This window comes from Raphanus sativus, chromosome 6 (genome assembly GCF_000801105.2).
Source record: "Raphanus sativus cultivar WK10039 chromosome 6, ASM80110v3, whole genome shotgun sequence".
NCBI lineage: Eukaryota > Viridiplantae > Streptophyta > Magnoliopsida > Brassicales > Brassicaceae > Raphanus > Raphanus sativus.
The window spans coordinates 48,614,730-48,634,541 of record NC_079516.1 but is presented as its reverse complement, the minus strand read 5'-3'; the positions used below and the strand labels follow the sequence as shown (position 1 = coordinate 48,634,541).

The following is a 19,812-nucleotide window of genomic DNA, read 5'->3' as shown; positions in this document are numbered from 1 at the left end:
CCTGATTCCCAGACCCCCTCCTGCTTTAGGCTTAGTCATCTTATCCCAAGCAACCCAAGCAATCTTTCGTTTTCCATCAGGGTTGTCTCACCAAAATCTTGTTAGAACTGACTGTATTCACTTACTTCCAGTTTGTGCGTTGATTGGTTCTAATAAATGACATGAATCTTTTTAATAGAAATGACATGCATCAATAAATATAGATGTATACGGGACATGCTATTAATTTAGTTAGAGCATGTTATTTCATGACGTAAAATAATTATGCAAAATGCAAAAATATTATGTTCAAAACGTGTTAAAATATGACTTCTTTATGATGGTTTTACCATTTGGTCAACATTTAACATGTACTGAAACTGAACTGTAAATGAAAAACTAATTTACTTGAATACCCTATCTAAATTTAAATTTGGTTGAGTGATAGTTGTTCTTTGTTTTTGTCCGTTATTTATTTGTTCACCCACCTTAACATATAAAACCTGAAAAGAACACTAAAAACATTTCGATTGATGCTCACTCTCAATATATATTGATATTTTTAACATATTTAACCTTTTTTGGACACAACTTTTTAATAAATTTCAAACTTCTTAATTATAAATGATAGAGGGAATTGTCCATCCTTTTTAATTGAAAAGATAAACTACAATAATACAAGATAAAAATGATAGGTCTTCAAAAGAAAAAGATGACAATAAACTTAGACGGTGCTTCAATGATAGAAATAGTCACCTTAAGTTGTAAGTTGTAACATTGACATCTTATCTGCACTTCGAAAACTCATCGAAACGAATTCTACTGCATCTTCAAATCCCAAACAAACTGTTCCGCAAAATAGTAAAATGATTATAGATATGGATAAACACCTTTGTATATAAAATTAGAGCGAAAATACTCTTTAAAAGAGGCAAAGGATAATAATGATGGTTCCAGTGAATCCACCGGTAAATGAAAAGATATGCTATTCTTCGAACAGGAAAAATGATCCAGTGAGTACAAATTAGTTTCTGTGAAACTTATTTAAAGTTATTGATAAAATATAACCACGCATATATTAAGATTTCTGTTCAAGAACTCGTTAGGCGTTAGTTGGAGGACTCAAACAAAATTAACTGCACAATTTTTTGACAAAAAAGAACTGCACATTTTATTTCATTTACTATTATTATATTATACTTTTTGGGTGGAATATCTTTTGAAATTTTAGCAATAGTAATTCTATAATAAAACTAATATAAAAGGACAATGATCAATCAAACCAACAACTATCTTTTCAGTTTTGTCGTTTTACTTGCTTTACCACTCGAAATAAAAAATAAGTGGTTGTTCTTCAATTATGAGATTTTCTCCGTCTTTATATAATGTTTTGTATTTCCATAGATTTTTTCGCAATTTTGGTTTTTATTTGATATCGTTTTGACCAGAGAACAATAATATAATATTCAATAACTAATATGCTAATGAGAAGAGCGGTCGGTCCAACTCAATACACGTATGTCGTTTTTGCATCGCATTATTTTTAATATTTGTTTAATTCGGTTGATTTATTTATGATAGTGTAGTTTTACGCAGCCTATTAGGGTGATTGGTTAACAAATGATTGCTACGTTAGTTATCCCTACGGTCCTTGTTTTAAAACTCGCCGGAGTTACCGATTACTCGGCGGAGATTTGAAAAATATAGCCTGATGTGGAAGCTTTTCTTTAAAATTTACAAATCTCTTGCAATCACTCAATAATTCTCAAGCAGATTTTTCAAAACTAGTTAGAGGCAAAATGTGACACACTATGAAATCAGTTTCAAAAAAAAAAAAATGTGACACACTTTCTGATACTAAAAACTTCTATAGAAGTCAGAAATTAATTTGGTACAATCACTCAATAAATATCACCCAAGTGTATATCTCAAACTATTTAGAACATGATTAATAGGAAGTTCTTATGGTGAATTTCTTAGCAGAATATAAGAATTCTTTAACTTTTAACTACAAAAACCAAAAACCGACTTTTAAACTAAATTAATCATGCTCTAGAGCTCATTGCACTCAAACTATATTTCATTCGAGACTTTCTCACATAAAACTATATATTCATCTTGCTCATGTGTTCTTTCTTTGATTACCAGTTACCCCAACTAGGTATTAGGTATATCATAATGAACGTCAGTATTTTTTAAATAATTTTCTCCCATGTACTTGATTGGCTAACACATATAATCAACACCTAAATATATATTAAATTCTTGATGTCGAAGAGGATGCCAAATTGAATGAGACAGATACGTCTTGGATAAACGAATCTGAGATCTGACCATAGAGGATGCCGTTTCTATTTGTCTTCAGTGTCAGCCTTCTTATCTTATCATTGCACACACAATGACGTGCACACTGATGGGTTAGACCATAAAACAAACCTAGGGTTTCGACGGACCAAATTTTTTAAGGCTTATTGGTTTGGTCAGGCCCATTTAACACCATAACAAGTATTATCTTTTACATAACTTCTGTTTAAATGTACTGCAAATGTAATCTTTTGACAATATCGTCAAAATCAAATCCCTATAAAACTATACAGAATCTGTAGTAGGCTAAGGTGGAATGACCTTGACCGAGTCGTCGGAACTACATTTGTTATGTGAATGCTACATTGATATACTTTGTTGCCAATCTCTTTTCGGAATTTCTTAGCTAGAAATATGTTTTGATTGTAATTTAATTTAGATTAGTTTAGTTTACAAAACTAAACTAATTTACAAAAAAATAATAATTTAATTTAGATGCACTTTGATATGGTAAGTAAGGAGGCCAAAATTGACCAGTCAGACAGATAAATTTTTGTCAAAAGATATGTGAGAAATCTACTCTTGTGTAGGTTTACAAAGGTTTAGTTACATATGGAGCCATATGTGAATTTACAATGATGTGGCCATTTGTGAGACCGAAGCTTGTGTAGACTTCAAACCCCTAAATTAAACGCCGGGGTCAAAGATATTCGTACTATATGTGTGCGCCAATTCAACTCTTGATCGAGCTGTTTGATAAGTTGTACAAAATAATAGAAGCAAGTTTTGTTTATTTATATTTAAGTTATATAAGCAGATACAAATTGAGACTTTGAAGCAAGTTTTAGACACATATGGTTATTACATAATCTTTGGACAATGTCACTTTGTTGCTTTTAAGCTACACATCTCACAATATCATCGTTAATCACATCACCTTATCGCAACGTTCTTTCAACAAACAAAATCCCAGATTGCAACTTATATGTATCGAAATAATATTGGCTACACACATATAGTGATTTTGATCCAACGAAGATAGAAGTTGAACCCAATCACATTTTACACCACTACAAAGTTCTTTGTAGCACTAAAACAATTAGTAATTTTCAGAATTATCGTGGATAAAACCATGCACATGTAGATTTTCAGATTAGCCAAACTTCAATTATAGTAACTTTTCAGCGATCATTTTATTTGGCTATTTGGTCAGCGAATTACTTGGATGATAAACAAAAGTAAAACTTCTTTTTTTGGAAAAAAGTAAAACTTAGTTTTTATACAATTAATCAATCTGAAAGAAATATATAATTGTTAATAATGAATCTAAAACGGATATAGTTAAATATTTCAAAAAAAGATATATTTTTTACTTTTTTACTTTAAACATGAGATGATCTGAAAATATGTTCAAAAAAAAAAACATGAGATGATCTGGAAAAAAAATTGAAATTGATGTAGGTTTATTAAATTAAAAACTGATATATAGCTATAGCACTGAATTAAAAACTGATATATATATATAGTTTAAAATCTTTTAGTAATGGCACAAACATTTCAGTATGGCAATTTAAGTGGTTATATAATATTTACAAAAGTCTTAATGAAGTAAAAGTAAATGCAACGACCCTGGTCATACTTATTATTTCTAGTTCTAACAATTCATTTCGTTCTTTCTTATATGGTTCGTGACATATTTATTTGGCTATATGGTTAAGGAATATATAAACTCCAAGAAAATCCTTATCTTTCAAGTATTCAAAATAAAAGTAGGGATAGATAAATGCTAGATAAACTTCTAGTAAGATTCTTTTTTTGAACTAGGGATAGAGGTTTAGCAAAGAAATAAAAGTGAAGTAAAATATATCTTTTAACAAAATTTATGAGTGTTTAAATCTCGTAGAAGCGTCTCGGTGAGATTTCTCTCCCAGACACAGCAATCGAGGCAAGGCAACGGATGTTATCCAGCGGGTAATAGAAGAAAGTGACCTCTCACTTGATTACCAAGAAAGGCAAGAATACATCGGTCTCTCTTGGGCATCTTTTGGAAGCCCTATTCCTTTACCCTAAGAAGCATCCTCCAAGCAACATTTTCGCATTCAAACTCCCCCAACTCACCAGATCTACGAAGATACAGACGTCTGTGCTCCAATTCCTGTTTCTGCAAGCTCTCTTTACGCCTCCTTTCGATCCCGCTCCAACGTTTACCTATCCTCAAGCTTTTGCCGTCTGCAGTATCGAGTTTATCTAGTGCTCGGAGTCGACCTGATCTTACTCCTCCAGCGCAAACATATCTCTCGATAGTTACCATGACGACAAGATTTACCGAGGCTGAAAAAGGAAAAAAGCAAGTAAGCGAGACTCGAGGAAATCCGGTGAAGAGAATCAAAGCTCCAAGCCTGGACAACTCAGCATTAATAAGAGACAATGCGCTTACCCTCATAGGAAGGATAACAAATCCAAGAGAACAAAAGATTTGGGCTCTGATTCCAGCACTCCCCCGCAAATGGAACTTGAGAGGAAGAGCAGAGGGCTCTGACCTTGGAAACAACTGCTTTCAGTTTCGTTTTGAGAGAGAAGATGACTTGAAAAGGGTTCTAGATAATAGCCCTTACCACTTCGCCTACTGGATGATCTTTCTCCAAAGATGGGAACCAGTCATCTCGGCTTCCTTCCCCTCGATGATTCCTTTCTGGATCAGAATTAAGGGACTTCCCCTTCACTTCTGGCATGATGACATGGTCACTAGAGTGGGTCAGGATCTAGGAATGTTCATCAACCATGAACTCACAAGAACAACAGCAAGAGTTAGAGTTCTCATTGATGGAATGAAGCCATTAGTAAAAGAGGCGATAGTGGAATTTGACAGTGGTGAAGAAAGTCTCATTACCCTCGAGTATGAGAAGCTCGAAATGCACTGCTCTTCCTGTTTCTCGCTGTTCCACTCCAGCAGAGAATGCCCCCAGATCCTGGAAGAAGAGCCCGATAAGACTACTGCATCCTTTACAAGAGCAACAAAGGAGTATGTCGAACCTAGGAGGAAAAGGACCTCATACTCCCCCTCCAGGACTCACCAGAAGAATCTTCCAAAAGAGCTCACTGGAGCTAAACAGAGCCCTCCCCGTCCCCGTCCTGCAACTTCTCGTGTGGTTGAGAATGATGGAAGAATAGAAGCTCCCTTCCCGGCGTTCAAAGAAAGACTTGATCGCCACGGCAACGCCTTCGGGGAGAGGGTGAGTACGAAGCAAACAAGAAATCCACCACCTCCTGAGATCTCTGCAAAAGACCTAGCTCCCCCAGCTCAGCAAAGAAGAGAACCTACTCCACAGAACGCAATTCGCTTCAACATGTCGCCGCCATACACTAAGTCAAGGGAACAAAGTGGTAGACCGTCACAGAGAGGAAAGGACCTCTTTCCTCGTAGGAGTGAAGGACAATGGAGACCAAAGATACCTGCTGAAGGGATTGAAGCGGGATCTGAACGACACGAACTTAACCAACGAGCAAGGGAGCCAACGGTACCTGTACAACCACAAAAGGAGACTCAAATTGATAGGCCTAAAACTGCAGAGGAAATCATGGAGGAACTCCAGGAGGTTACGAGGCAGTACCAGAACTGTGCTGACCCAGTTGAGGCTGCAGCAAGAAGACAGAGGGTCATACGTTCTGATGAATTAGGCTTGATGGAGGCTACTGCTGCCTCTATTCTAGCAAGCTCTCAAGCACAACAGGTCCGCCAGACTCGCCTCATACTCCGAGATGATACTGACAGCAACCCAAATACCCCTCCACCATTGCAAAATGCTTCAGTTGAACCACTGAGAGGCAACTTCCCCAGAGCTATACTTACTCCACGTATCGCTGAAGATGAGGATTTTGGATTAGAACCTCTCTTCTATGAAGCTCCCCATGTAGAAGTCCTGTCAGCCTCAGCAGCTGCTGCTAGACCTGCAAAACTCAAGTCGGTTATTGTTAGTCCCCCTAATCATGCTATGGAGGTCCAAGAAACACCACAGAGCACCCCAGGAGCTCCTGATGATGATGAGACTTTATTGAATTATCAAAATAAGCTGAAAAGGAAAGCATCTAAGGCAACTAAACCCACCAAGGCAAGATCTACGCCTAATATACTCAGAGGGGCAAGTTTCAAGAAAAGGAAACTTTCTCAAATCCAGAACTCACCAAGATACTCGAGCTCGACGGAGAAACTGGCTTCAAAGAGCCATAAGGGGAGAAGGAACGCAACAACGGAGGCAGGCCCCTCCAATGCTCCAGTAAACCCACCTATCAACTTGATCCCGGCGATGACGAGGAGTAAGTCGGATTTTCGGCTTCCTCTTCACCAGGTTCCTTAGTCATCCTTAGCTGGAACTGTTGTGGGCTGGGGAACCCCATAACAGTCCAGCGACTACAGGAGCTCCAGAGGAGGAGAGACCCCGACATCACCTTCCTCATGGAGACGAAAAACCCCATTGACATGGTCACCAAGGAGCTGTACTGGCTGCAAGGCAATAATTTCGTCGAGGTGGCTCCTCACAGTCCAAGTGGAGGAGGCCTGTTCTTATCCTGGAAAAAAGACATAACGCTCACAGTGTTATCCTCTTCACACAACTTTATAGACACAAGGATCAGCTATAAAGGAAATACCTTTCACACCACCTTCGTGTACGGAGAGCCTGATCACTCGAAAAGACAACGAGTATGGAATGAACTCTCAGACCTCCATCAATCACAAGAAGAACCCTGGTTTCTGACAGGGGACTTTAATGAAATAGTGGATAATAGTGAGAAAAGTGGAGGTGCAGAAAGAGCAGAGGGTACCTTTTGTGCATTCAGATCCTTTCTTTCCCGCAATGATTTGTTTGATCTCAAATTCACCGGCAGCTTCCTCTCCTGGAGAGGCAAGAGACACAAGCATATGGTCCTGTGCAGATTAGACAGGGCGATCAGCAACAGCCAATGGATGGACCTGTTCCCGTCATGCCGTAGCCAATATCTCAAATATGAGGGCTCCGATCACCGTCCTTTGATCACCTATTTGGACACATCCAAGAAGAAAGGCCTAAAAATCTTTCGATTTGATAGACGACTCCGTGATAATATTGAGATAAAGGAGCTAGTGAAGGAGATTTGGAATAGGTCAGTGGACTTACCAGTAGAAGACAGACTCTCCTTGTGCCGTCACGCTATCTGCAAGTGGAGCAAAGCTTTTCATGAGAACAGTCAAAAGGCAATGGAAGAAGTTAAAGAAAGACTAGACTCAGCTATGGTTAGCCCTGTACCTGATGATGATCTAATCCACGAGCTAAACGTCAGAATCCTCCATCTCTACCAGAAGGAGGAGGAGTTCTGGAAGCAAAGAAGCAGACAGCTCTGGTTGTCCCTTGGTGACTCGAATACTGGCTATTTCCACGCAGTGTCGAAAGGGAGATCAGCAAAAAATAGAATGGCTGTTATAGAAAATAAGGAAGGACGACCTGTTTATGAAGAGGAACAGATAGCGGAGGTGATAGCTTCCTACTACACGGACCTCTTCCAGTCATCAGAATCCGATGGAAGCCAAACGATAGCAGAGGCTCTCCAACCCTGTATCACGGACGTACAGAATGAGAAACTAACAGAGATCCCACAAGCACAAGAGATTAAGATGGCCACCTTTGCGATCCACGCTGATAAGGCGCCAGGCCCTGATGGTTTCTCTGCAGCTTTCTTCCACTCAAATTGGGAGGTAGTTGGCCCAGCAGTCATCAAGGAAATCCAAATGTTCTTCATCTCGGGGAACCTCGCACCTGATGTTAACACAACACATGTGAGGTTGATACCTAAAACCCAAGCAGCATCAAAAGTCGAGGACTACAGACCAATAGCACTCTGTAACATCTACTACAAAATTATATCGAAGCTATTGTCCCTCAGACTAAAGAAGGTTCTAAGCTCTATTATCTCAGAGAACCAGTCAGCCTTCATCCCTGGAAGAGCCATTGCAGACAACGTCTTAATAACACATGAACTACTCCATTTCCTCAAAGCCTCAAAAGCAGAGAAAAATTGCACTATGGCAGTGAAGACAGACATGTCTAAGGCCTACGATAGGCTAGAATGGAGGTTCATTGAGCAAGTCCTAGTAAGATTGGGTTTCAGTCCTATATGGATTCGATGGATGATGCAATGCATAGTTACTGTCTCCTATTCCTACTTGATTAATGATACTGTCTACGGGAATGTGATTCCTTACCGAGGAATAAGGCAAGGCGATCCCCTCTCTCCTTATGTCTTCATCCTCTGCAGTGAGGTCCTCTCTGGCATGTGCAAGAATGCAAGTCGATCTGGAGCATTACAAGGAGTGAGAGCTGCTCGGGGAAGCCCCAGGGTAAATCACCTGCTCTTCGCAGATGACACCATGTTTTTTACCCAAGCGGATCAAAAGAGTTGTGAGATGTTGCTGAGTATTCTTCAGGAGTACGAAAGAGTATCTGGGCAGAAGATCAACAAGACGAAGAGCTCCATCACCTTCTCAAGTAAAACATCACCTACAATCAAAGAAAACGCGAAGTCAATATTGGGAATTCCAAAAGAAGGAGGTTTGGGTAAGTACCTAGGCTTACCTGAACACTTTGGCAGAAGGAAAAGGGACTTATTCACCTCCATAGTGGATCGCATCAGACAAAAGGCAATCAGTTGGTCAACAAAGCGTCTCTCCAGGTCAGGCAAGTTAACCATGCTTCAATCAATCCTCAGTGCTATTCCTACATATACGATGTCCTGTTTCCTCCTTCCTGTGAGTCTCTGCAAAAGAATTCAATCAGTCTTGACAAGATTCTTCTGGGATGGGAACGATGGCAAAAGGAAGATTGTTGGGTTGCTTGGGATAAAATGACTAAGCCTAAGGCCCTAGGTGGTTTGGGTCTCAGAGATATCCAACGTTTCAATCAAGCTCTCCTAGCTAAACTAGCATGGCGAATCATCACGGTCCCTAACAGTCTCTTAGCTCGTGTATTGATGGGGAAATATTGTCATAAAAAGTCCTTCCTAGAGGTGGAATCTAACCAAAACTGCTCACATGGGTGGAGGAGCATTCTCCATGGAAGGGACCTATTGAAAACGAACCTAGGGAGAGCTATAGGCAATGGCCAAACGACAAGAGTGTGGCAGGACTCTTGGATCTCACTGGAAGAAAATATAAAGCCTATGGGTCCTATAACAGAGGCGACACTCGATCTAACAGTAGCAGACCTACTCACTTCGGATATGAAATGGAACAAGCGGAGGATCGAGAGTTTGCTACCTGTTTTCGCAGACAAAATTCTCTGTTTGCAGCCAAGTCTGAGAGGAGCAGAGGACTCATTCATCTGGCGTGCAACAAACTCGGGGGTGTACTCGACGAAGTCAGGTTACTTCACCGCTTCAACCTCATCACAGAGCTCCGCACCGCCTCTCCCAGTTACAGAGTTCCACTGGATTAAGGACGTTTGGGCTGGGGAGTTCTCACCGAAGATGAGAGCCTTTCTCTGGGCACTGATTCAGAATGCACTTCCCCTAGGAGTAAACCTGCAAATTAGAGGAAACCTCTCAGCTACAAACTGTACTAGATGTTCAATTCCAGAGACAGCTCTTCATTGTTTCTTTACCTGTCCATTTGCGGTTTCGGTTTGGGATTTAATTCCCTTACAGAGAGCAGTTCACCTAGCTGGCTCCGCTTCAATTCAAGAGGTCATCTTTAGCTTCCGAAACGCAGTCTGCCTCCCTCCTACAGGAGTCGCTCACAATATCTTGCCTTGGGTTCTCTGGACTATCTGGACTTCCCGTAATATCCTCATTTTTGAGAACCGAGGCTTATCACCTGAGGAGACAGCCACCAAAGGTTTGAGATTGGCCCAAGAATGGTCAATGGCACAAGGTGAACCAAAGAAGAAGAACAGTGTACCTAATGGTATAGGAGGTAGCACGGCGCAAGCTCCCCGATCGCTCTCCCCTGATGACGCCATTAGCTGTTCAACGGATGCGGCGTGGGATAAGACAAGGAAGAAGGCAGGTCTCGGCTGGATCTTCTCAGGTCCACCTCTTCAAACCCCGATTCATGGCTCTAGGAGTCAAGAACTCATCGGGTCTCCACTTATTGCGGAAGCGGTTGCGATGCGATCGGCTCTCTGCATGGCGTCTTCTCTTGGGTTCACCAACCTTAGGGTCTTCACCGACTGTTCAACGCTCCACCGAGCAATCTCCGGCAAACTCCAGTCAAAAGAAATCATCGGCATAGTCTCTGACATCCTTTTGATCTCCTCTGGTTTTGCATCAATCGAGTTCTTCCTTCACCCCCGATCGCAGAACAAGATTGCTGATTCTCTAGCCAAAAAGGCCCTTTCTTCTTCTGTTTTAGTGTAATGAACCATGGAATTGGGCCACCGTTTTAGGCCCATCTCCTTTTTCCCTCTTTTTATTAATGAAAATTCAGTGACAAAAAAAAAAAAAAAAAAAAAAAGCAAAGAAATAAAAGTTTACACATTTTAGCAATAAATGCTAGTATAATATAATAAAAATGAGCCGTTATGTAATTACAACACCAACTTTACGTGTATAGAAACTCCAAAAAAACCCTTATATTATTCGAGTAGTCAAAACTCAAAATACATACGATAGAAGTTTAGCAATGAAATAAAGGTTTATGCATTTTTAGCAACAAATGAATGAATATAATATAATGAAAATGTTATTCATGATGTAATTATTACACCAACTTTACGTGCAAGACATTTACAGTTTTTTTTTATTTTTTTTGGTAAAATTCACAGTTTCGCACACATATCAAGTTATCAACCTCCTATATAAAGCCAAACACTGCACATACCTCAGCTACCAAAAACGAACACCACACAATAGTTCTTTAGAAACAATATGGCGTTTGCGGTTTCAAAGCGAAACGCAATAGCGTTTGCGGTGACGCTACTATTAGTTTCGGTTCCATTATATTCATCCACATTACAGCAAGATTTCATGCAGTGCCTCGTCGACAACTCCGACATATCCTTCCCGGTAACGGCGACGTTTTACTCACCCGACCAAAACGCGACTTTGTTTAAAGAAGAGCTTGAATCAACGGCACAAAATCTACGTTACTTGACGCCGTCAAACCCGAAGCCTGTGTTCATATTCGAGCCTATGTACGAGACACACGTACAAGCAGCCGTCGTGTGTGCTAAGAAACTCCAGCTTCACATGCGGCTACGTAGCGGCGGCCACGACTACGAAGGGCTCTCCTTCGTTGCTGAGAACGAAACGCCGTTTGTGATCGTTGACCTATCCAAGCTTAGACAGGTTGACGTAAATGTGGACAGTAACAGCGCGTGGGCTCACGCGGGGGCCACCGTCGGAGAGGTTTACTACAGGTAACGCTTACGCATGTATTTGTACTATATATTGGACGACCCATGCATGAGTTTTCTGAGCTAGTTTTTTCTACAAGAAAGAAAAATTGAAGCATCATATACCAAATAAATTACTTTACTTTTAAGTTTTAAATAACCAAAAAGCGACCAAATAAATTAAATGAAGTGGCTCAATATACACCACATCAGAAACTATTGGCAAAAATAAAGATGATTTTGTTTTGTCATAAACTTCAGACGAAAAACAATTCTCAAAAAAAAAAAAAACTTCAGACGAAAAACCAGTAACATAACTAGATTTTTTTTCTTTAAAAAAAAATTAGAACTTTTTAATGAAAAATACAATAAATTTATGTCGATATATTCGTCGGTTTTTATAGTGACAAATGTTAATTGATTTTTATTTTATTTTTACAAAACATTGTATTAATCAACTTCAGTTTTTTTTTAAATTTAAAATCCATTAGAATGGCTTGTTCCGCTAGATGAGATTATCACCTAATTTCTTGCCAGTTATGTTAAAGTATTGCTTTCATCATGTTCAAATAGAAATGTACAATTTTTCACCTTGTTCATTTTTGATTGAGAGCGGCCTACCAGAGGGTCACCTAATCATCCCGGTTTTTGTTCTATAACCAAATCGATGGAACCAAACCAAAGTAAAAGCAAACAGAACACGGTTGAGCTTCGGTTAATGATCCGTTAACTAACAGTTTCTTTTTACTTCCCGCGCGATTGAATTAGGATCCAAGAGAAAAGCCAAACCCATGGTTTCCCGGCGGGTCTATGCTCAAGCCTAGGCATCGGCGGCCACTTAGTCGGCGGAGCCTACGGTTCCATGATGCGGAAGTTCGGTCTCGGCGCTGACAACGTCCTCGACGCGAGAATCATCGACGCCAACGGCAAGTTCCTTGATCGCGCATCGATGGGAGAGGACGTCTTCTGGGCGATTCGAGGCGGTGGCGGCGGAAGCTTCGGCGTGATCCTCGCCTGGAAGATCAAGCTTGTTCCCGTACCCGCGACCGTGACTGTATTCACAGTCACGAAGACGCTTGAGCAAGACGGTACCAAGGTCTTGTACAAGTGGCAACAAGTCGCGGACAAGCTTGACTAAGATCTCTTCATTCGCGTGATTATTCAGACAGCGAGCAAAACCACCAAACCGGGAGACCGAACCATCTCGACTTCGTACCAAGGACAGTTTCTCGGTGACTCAAATAGGCTTATGCAGGTATGATGGGGTTGAAATTTTAATTATATAAAGTTTAGGGGTCTAAATTTAAAGCCTCCAAAGTTATTATATTTATATCTTTTGGCTCGTAAACTTTTAGATTTGACAAAAAAAATCGAACCTGAGTACAATTTTTAACAGGCGATGAAGGGAAATTCGAGTTTTGTAAAGTTTAGGGGTCTAAATTTAAAACTTCAGAAATATGATTTTTACATCTTTTTGGCTGGTTAACTTTTTTAGTTTGACAAATTTAACCCGAGTTTCTTAAACAGGTGATGAAGAAGAGTTTCCCTGAGTTAGGACTAACCAAGAAGGACTGCATTGAAATGAGCTGGATCAAATCAGTAATGTACATTGCTGGATTCCCAAACAGCGCATCACCAGAGGCTTTACTCAACGGAAAATCACTCTTCAAGAGCTACTTCAAGGCCAAGTCAGACTTTGTGGAAGAGCCAATACCTGTGGAAGGCTTAGAAGGACTATGGAAGAAGCTTCTACAAGAGGATTCACCTTTAACGATATGGAATCCTTACGGAGGAATGATGTCGAGGATCCCGGAGTCAGAGATACCATTCCCTCACAGGAAAGGGACCTTGTTCATGATTCAGTGGCTATCGTCTTGGTCAGATGGTAAAGCGAGCGACGAGAGGCATATGAAGTGGATGAGGGAGATGTATGGTTATATGGCGAAGTATGTGTCGAAGAACCCGAGACGTGCGTATGTGAATTACAGGGATCTTGATTTGGGGGTGAACGAGGAAGAGAGTGATGCTAGGGAGTGGGGGACTAAGTATTTCAAGGGGAATTTCGAGAGGTTGGTGAAGATTAAGGGTGAGTTTGATCCTGAGAATTTCTTCAGACATGAACAGAGTATTCCGACAAAGATCGGTTGATTTGTCGTTGTCTTTAATGGGTTTTCATATTAAATAAAGTTTTAGCAAATATATACGAATGATGTCTATGGGTTTTGTCACAGGAAGCAGTTTAATTTATGTGTTTTCTGTATTGAACCTTGATATAACAATCTTTGCTTGCGGTGATGTGGTTAGGCTTTGTCTGAATAAAAATGTTTAAAAAAAAAACTATGTAACATGTTCCAATTGGTAGACTACAATACATGGTGATAGTCTCCATCCTTGAACCAAAAAACATCAGTCAATGAAGAAGAATAATCAAGCAGTAAGAGACATACCCAAAACTGTACTGCTTTTGATGACTTTTTCAACTGAAGTAATTATCTAACAACAGAGGCTTGCAAGAACTCGGCTGCGAAAGCTCGCTGTTCCTCGCTCAACAAAGAGAACCACTTGGTGACCATATTGGCTGGAACAGATAAGCTTTGGTCGCCACAATCTGGAAGCTTGGTGATTTCGCCTTGAAAGACTTTTGCGAGATCCAGCTGAAGCGTCTTCAAGAGGGAGCTCACAGTTGCTATCTGGACTGCAAAACCAGCTTCTAGTGTCTTCTCACACTGAAGAAATGATGACAGTTTCTCTCTCAAGTTTGATATCCCTTCATTTTCATAGCCACCAGCATCCACTCCAACACTGCAAAATCCAAAACAAAAAGAGAGAATTACATCATATTGGTCCTTCTATATAAAAAGAGACGAAACTAATAAAATGTTACCTGCTAAGCTGCCCAAGAAGAGAGATCACTGCAACAGAAACGTTCATTGGCAATGTCATTCCCAGCGTCTTAAGCAGTGGAGAAACAATGTTCGCACTAGTCCAATCCCATGCCTGCATATATAAAAGATCAAATGGGTACAATCGACAACAGAAATTAACAAAACACTAAGGTTGTAAATGCTCTGAAAAGTTTTCACTACATACCGTGTAACAAGCAATAAGCTCCACCAATGACAGAATGTCACATAAAGTAACACTTTGATCCCTCGCCAATCTGCACTGGAAACCTTTGTGTGCCGGCCTAAACTCAATCAAGCTCTGATGCACAGTATTAGACCGAGTAAACTCCTGAACAACTTCCATGAGCATAGATCCCATAGCCTCCAACGAGGAAGACTTGTCTGAGAATGGACACTTGTTCTTCCCTGGGTGCAACTTAGCATATCCATCCACAGTACCAAAATGTCTATTCTCTAGAAACATCACAATGGATTTCAACACTGCATTTGATATATCATGATCACTAGAGGACATCAGTTTCTCTCCAGCAATGTAAGCAAAAACGTGAAGAATGGTCAGTGGCACAAATGTCTTCTCATGACTGTGTTTGCGCAGGATTTCAAAGGAAGCTTCACGAATAAGTTCCACACGGTCCACTATAGTACATATTGCTGCCAAAATAGCACTTCCAGCCACCAAATGATCAATTAGAGCGACTTTTCTGAAGAGAACTATATTTTCTCCATTCAGTGTGACAGGGATGCTTAAATCAGATTCAGTTGTTTCTAAGGATTTCGCAGAATACAATACCCTCTGCTCTAAAAGGAGGTCCTGAAGAAGGTTAAGGAGTTCTTCCAAAAATTCAGATAGAATACCTCCAGCTTCAGTACCAGCCATAACTACACAATAGAATTCCAAGTTCAATACATTTAAACATCAAATCAATAGCAGACTAAAATATTTAGTTTTGGAAGAAAAACAAGAAAAGGAAATTGGATTTAGGGACATACCACTAGATATATGCTTCGAGAAAGAATCCAAGCAGGAGCAAGAATCATAATCCAGAGTGTTCCCAATGTTCATCGAGGCGACCATAGAGAAGTTATGAAGCAGCAAGGAGAGGAACACACATACCCTTTCCCTGAGAAAGAAACAAGGCATATATTAGCACCCAGACACTAGTTTAATGATGGAGTTTTAAGAGTTACTATATATTAACATTATGAATTGAAAACACATTAGAGAGGATAACAACATACCGTGCTAAGAGGTTTTCTTCCATTTTCAAAGAGAACAAAATCGCGGGCACTGCCCACTGTGCTGTAGCATCTGATGGGCATCGCTGAACACAATTGTTTGTAGCATGGGAAATTTTGATGATACTGTTCTGATCTTCAGTATTTGAAAACACGACAAAGTACTTAAGAATATGACCATGCGATGTTGGCGACTCAGGTGGCATTTTGACTGTCACTGAAGCATTATCAGTGTTGATACTTATATTGTCACATAAATCCCCGCTATTACTAGCAACCAAGTCAAGAGCAGTAGCAAGATTTTGGTCCTCATTCATAACCTCATTAGCCAAAAAGTCTACCCGAGGAAGATCAGGGGACATGAGCGATTCTCTTGCAATCTGGTAGCAAATTTCTTCTTCTGGTTGATCCAACTCCAGCAATTTCATATAATCTGTAGCAGCATCGTTCTCCAGAAATAACGTTGCATCATCATGTCCTTTAGCGGTAGAGTAGCACATAGTTTTCTGCATCATTGTCTTCTTCTCACAAGAAACCAAAGTTTCTTTCTCTCTTAAAGCCTTGTATCCAGTTTCTGCTACCACAGACTGCAAGGCACCCAGCTTCTCTCTAATCTGTGGATTTTTCTTTCTATCATCAGATGAGAGATGCTTACGTGACTCCATTGCCTCTGACAATCTTTTTCTTTTTCGAGAGTGCTCATTAAGCACCTCATGCCTATCTTTTTGACCGCTTTGAACACAGTTTTCAGCCACAAAACAGAGATTTCCATTTTTCCTGGTATCGACTTTCTGGAACATACTTGGTTTTGTTGGTTGGATATTCGGCTTATCTTTTGCTATTTCTGCTGAAGTAGTAAAAGCGAGCTGCTCTCTACCTTGCCCATCAGAAAATGATGTCGAGCTGGAAATTACTCCAGAAGTCTGTAACTCTCTAGACCCTCCAATAGGAGACTCCAATTGAGAAACAGAACCTGAGACAGACTCACTCACGCCACGTCCAGCTTTAGCGATTAACTGGGCAGAAAACTTGCAAGCTTGGTTCCGAGAAACAAGGTTGGCTCCCAAATGGCATCTTGCGTCAGAATTCTTTTCACCACTACGGTTCTTCGGGGGTTTCTTGCGGCCTTCTACCTATAAAGCAATAGAATGAAACATAAGTATTAGTAAAGAATTAAAATGATGCAAAGTACAAAGGCGATATATGTTGTTAATAATCTATCTATAGTAAGATTCAATGACACTAACAATTTCAACAGACTAGAGCCTAAGTGTTCATACTCAGTAACTCAGATAACTTCAACTGACTATTTCAGCTGAACTGAGAATGTTTAAGCCACAATCATAAACCTAGGATACTCACTCAAGACGAGGTAAGTAGAAAAACAGGATTCTTTTTAATTTACCATGTCATTCAGAACAGATCCATCATGTAGCCTAACGTCTGAAACCCGGGAGCAACGAAAGTATCAAATGTCAAATCATCAACCAGAATATTAAATTAGGATGTGAAGGAATAGAGTAAGAAATTTACTGCATAAACAAACCTTTGCAAGAGCAGCTGTACCTTCAACGTCTCTTGAAAAACACTCACCCAGACGATTCATGCGATTTGTAAAACCACCGACCTCAAGTTTTAACCGTCCCAGCTCTTCTGCCTGAAATTCCCTTCGATATTTTTCAAACTCAGCCACTTCATTGAAGTGCTTTTCACGTTTCTTCTGAAACTTCAGCTCCTTCTTCAAAAGCCTCATTTTAGCCTTTTCCAGATCTCTGGCTTCATGAGGAGAAATAGAGCGAGTCGATTTCCGAGAGAGAGAAAGCTCATGCACCTGTTTTTTCAAACCCTCAGTCACTAATTGTGACTCCTGCAACTGCCGAGTCAGATCATCAACACGAGATTTCCAGTCCATGGCTGTTTTCTTATTCATCTCAAGGAGCCTCATCTTCTCTTCTAGTTTTGCTGAGTTTTCAGCAAACTTTACTTTGCTACTAGCGCTCTGCAATTCCGCTTCTTTCTTGAGCTCTTCATTTCTAACTCTAATGATTTCAAACTTCTTAGACAATCCTTCCGCCAGATTCATCTGTTCCCTAGCTTTGGCACTCTCCATATCTGCACGTTTTTTCTCTCTCAGAGTCTTTTGTTTTTCAGACTCAAGCTGCTTTTTCACAGTCTCAAGATTGGATGTCAAAGCAAGCAGATCAGAACTAGTCTTACGAGCTGTAGTTCTTAACGTCTCCAACTCAGAAAGATACTGATCAGCTTTCTTTTTCTCTGATTCTGCTTTCTTCCTCTCTGACTCTGCCTTCTGCCTCTCGCTTACAAGAAGACTTTTAACCAGATTTATTTCCTCTCTCAGTTCAGGAACGTCCGGCTTAATATCCTCATATTTGACCAGCAGTGCCTTTGCCTTGTTCAATTCTTTACAAATTTGTTCCCTCTCTTCTTCAGAATTATCAGCCCTTGATGTCTCTTTCTTAAGGAGGTTCTTCAGTTCATTGATCTCCTTTCCTCTGCTAGAAGCTTGATCACGAAGGATTTTACTTTGCTCATTTTTCTCTTGAAGGTTCAGCTCCAACCTTTGTTGCAAAGACAATATCTCAGACTTCAAATCATAAACTTCTTTCTCCAAAGATGCCTTTTCCACCGAATAATTCTCCTTAGTGTCCACGCTATCCGACATCTCCCTAAGTTCTGTAGGATACAGATAGCAAGTAAGCAGTGCTCAGATAAAAAAAATCACAACGAGATTGAGAGCTATAGTAATAAAACCATCTTTCCACCCAATCCACACATCACTAATAATAGCTCAAGTTAAGATAAATTCAGTTAATAATCGCCAAAGAATCATCATCATTCAAGAAGAATCAACGCTACTCAAAATCAAAGACATATGGCACACACCAATAACTTACTCTAACGTGTATAGCTCACCACATGGATAAAATTGGTGAATCGTAATCAACTTACTTATCTGGAGATTGGCTTTCTCATCATTAGCGGCTCCCATAGCCTTCTGGAGAATCTCTATGGCTTCTTTACAAGCATCACGCCTCTTCTTCATGCCTATGTACTTCCCTTGCCACTGAAAAATACATACAGTCCAGAGGGGATTAGAAAGATAATAATTCTTTTCAGAAAAAATCATAAACAGTATAATAGATAAAAACGCTACTATTCAGGAAAAAAAAACGAACCGCGACGCAACAAGGGTTCCCTGAAGCCATCTCAGGCGGTGCATTAGCCGCCATTGCGGGAAGCACAAACTCAGATTCTTTTAACGAACTCTCACGTAGATTGGGAGCTCCTCTTCATTGAAAAGAGGCGGAGCGATTGACAATCTGATTGGAAAACGAACTTCGAAAACCCTGAACCCTAATTTCAGTGAGCAGAAGCGAGATATAAGACTGTAGCGTTTGGGAAGCGAGGCAAAGGGAAGAGGAGTAAGATGCGACCGCCAAGAGTTGGATCTCCGGGCGGGTCGGTTAGCGAGTGTTGAACTTTTATATCTTTAACTAGGCCCCAGACCGATAGAAAATAATAGGCTCAGTCTGATGAGAAAAAACTAGGCCTAGCCCATTAAATTTAAGTTTCGCTTAGCTTATTCCTCTTTGGCAATCTTCCAAATTTGTAACATATTGTATACTTTTTAAAAAAATTGTTTAGCTAGTAAGAAAAGTATACAGATGTTAAAAAATCTTTTTTTTTTAAATTTAGAAGATATTTATAATGATTTTTAAAAACATTTAGATGAGATTGTTATTGGTTTGTATTCTCACATTTTTTATAATTTCATTTAAGGTTACATGTTATTGAAAAATTGGATTTTAGTGATTTTATAAGTTTGTTAACTAACTCATAATTTTTTTTTTGAGGATATTACCATACATCTCTTAAAAATGTCAAAATAATTAAAAGGTTTTTCTTGAATATTATCATTTGATATTTTCACGGATTTTCTCAATATTAAAAAAAAATCTCTAATTCTTTTCAAACTCGTCAAATTTTCAACTTTTAAAATCAACTAG

The 19,812-nt window shown here is 39.8% G+C and overlaps 2 protein-coding genes across 3 annotated transcripts; one reads left to right on the top strand and one right to left on the bottom strand.

The window, feature by feature from the left end:
- Window positions 1-11,127: 11,127 nt before the first annotated feature.
- On the top strand, window positions 11,128-13,937 carry LOC108813107 (berberine bridge enzyme-like 15). The gene is given in 3 exon segments (XM_018585558.2): window positions 11,128-11,666; window positions 12,411-12,897; window positions 13,170-13,937. Coding segments are annotated over 3 exon segments (1,599 nt in total). The 5' UTR covers window positions 11,128-11,175; the 3' UTR covers window positions 13,791-13,937.
- Window positions 13,938-13,948: 11 nt separating this feature from the next.
- Window positions 13,949-19,225, bottom strand: LOC108813106 (uncharacterized). 2 transcript variants are annotated; one of them, XM_018585556.2, is made up of 9 exons: window positions 18,982-19,225; window positions 18,755-18,869; window positions 17,351-18,478; window positions 17,190-17,227; window positions 15,788-16,917; window positions 15,539-15,669; window positions 14,733-15,427; window positions 14,527-14,639; window positions 13,949-14,444 (listed from the first exon to the last, which is right to left on the bottom strand). In XM_018585556.2, the coding sequence occupies exons 1-9, from the start codon at window positions 19,033-19,035 to the stop codon at window positions 14,132-14,134; spliced, it is 3,717 nt and encodes a 1,238-aa protein (XP_018441058.2). In that variant the 5' UTR covers window positions 19,036-19,225; the 3' UTR covers window positions 13,949-14,131. The 2 variants fall into 2 exon arrangements, with proteins under 2 accessions (XP_018441058.2, XP_018441059.2); XM_018585557.2 differs by lacking the exon at window positions 17,190-17,227 and having other exon boundaries at window positions 17,331-18,478; window positions 18,982-19,224.
- Window positions 19,226-19,812: the final 587 nt, after the last annotated feature.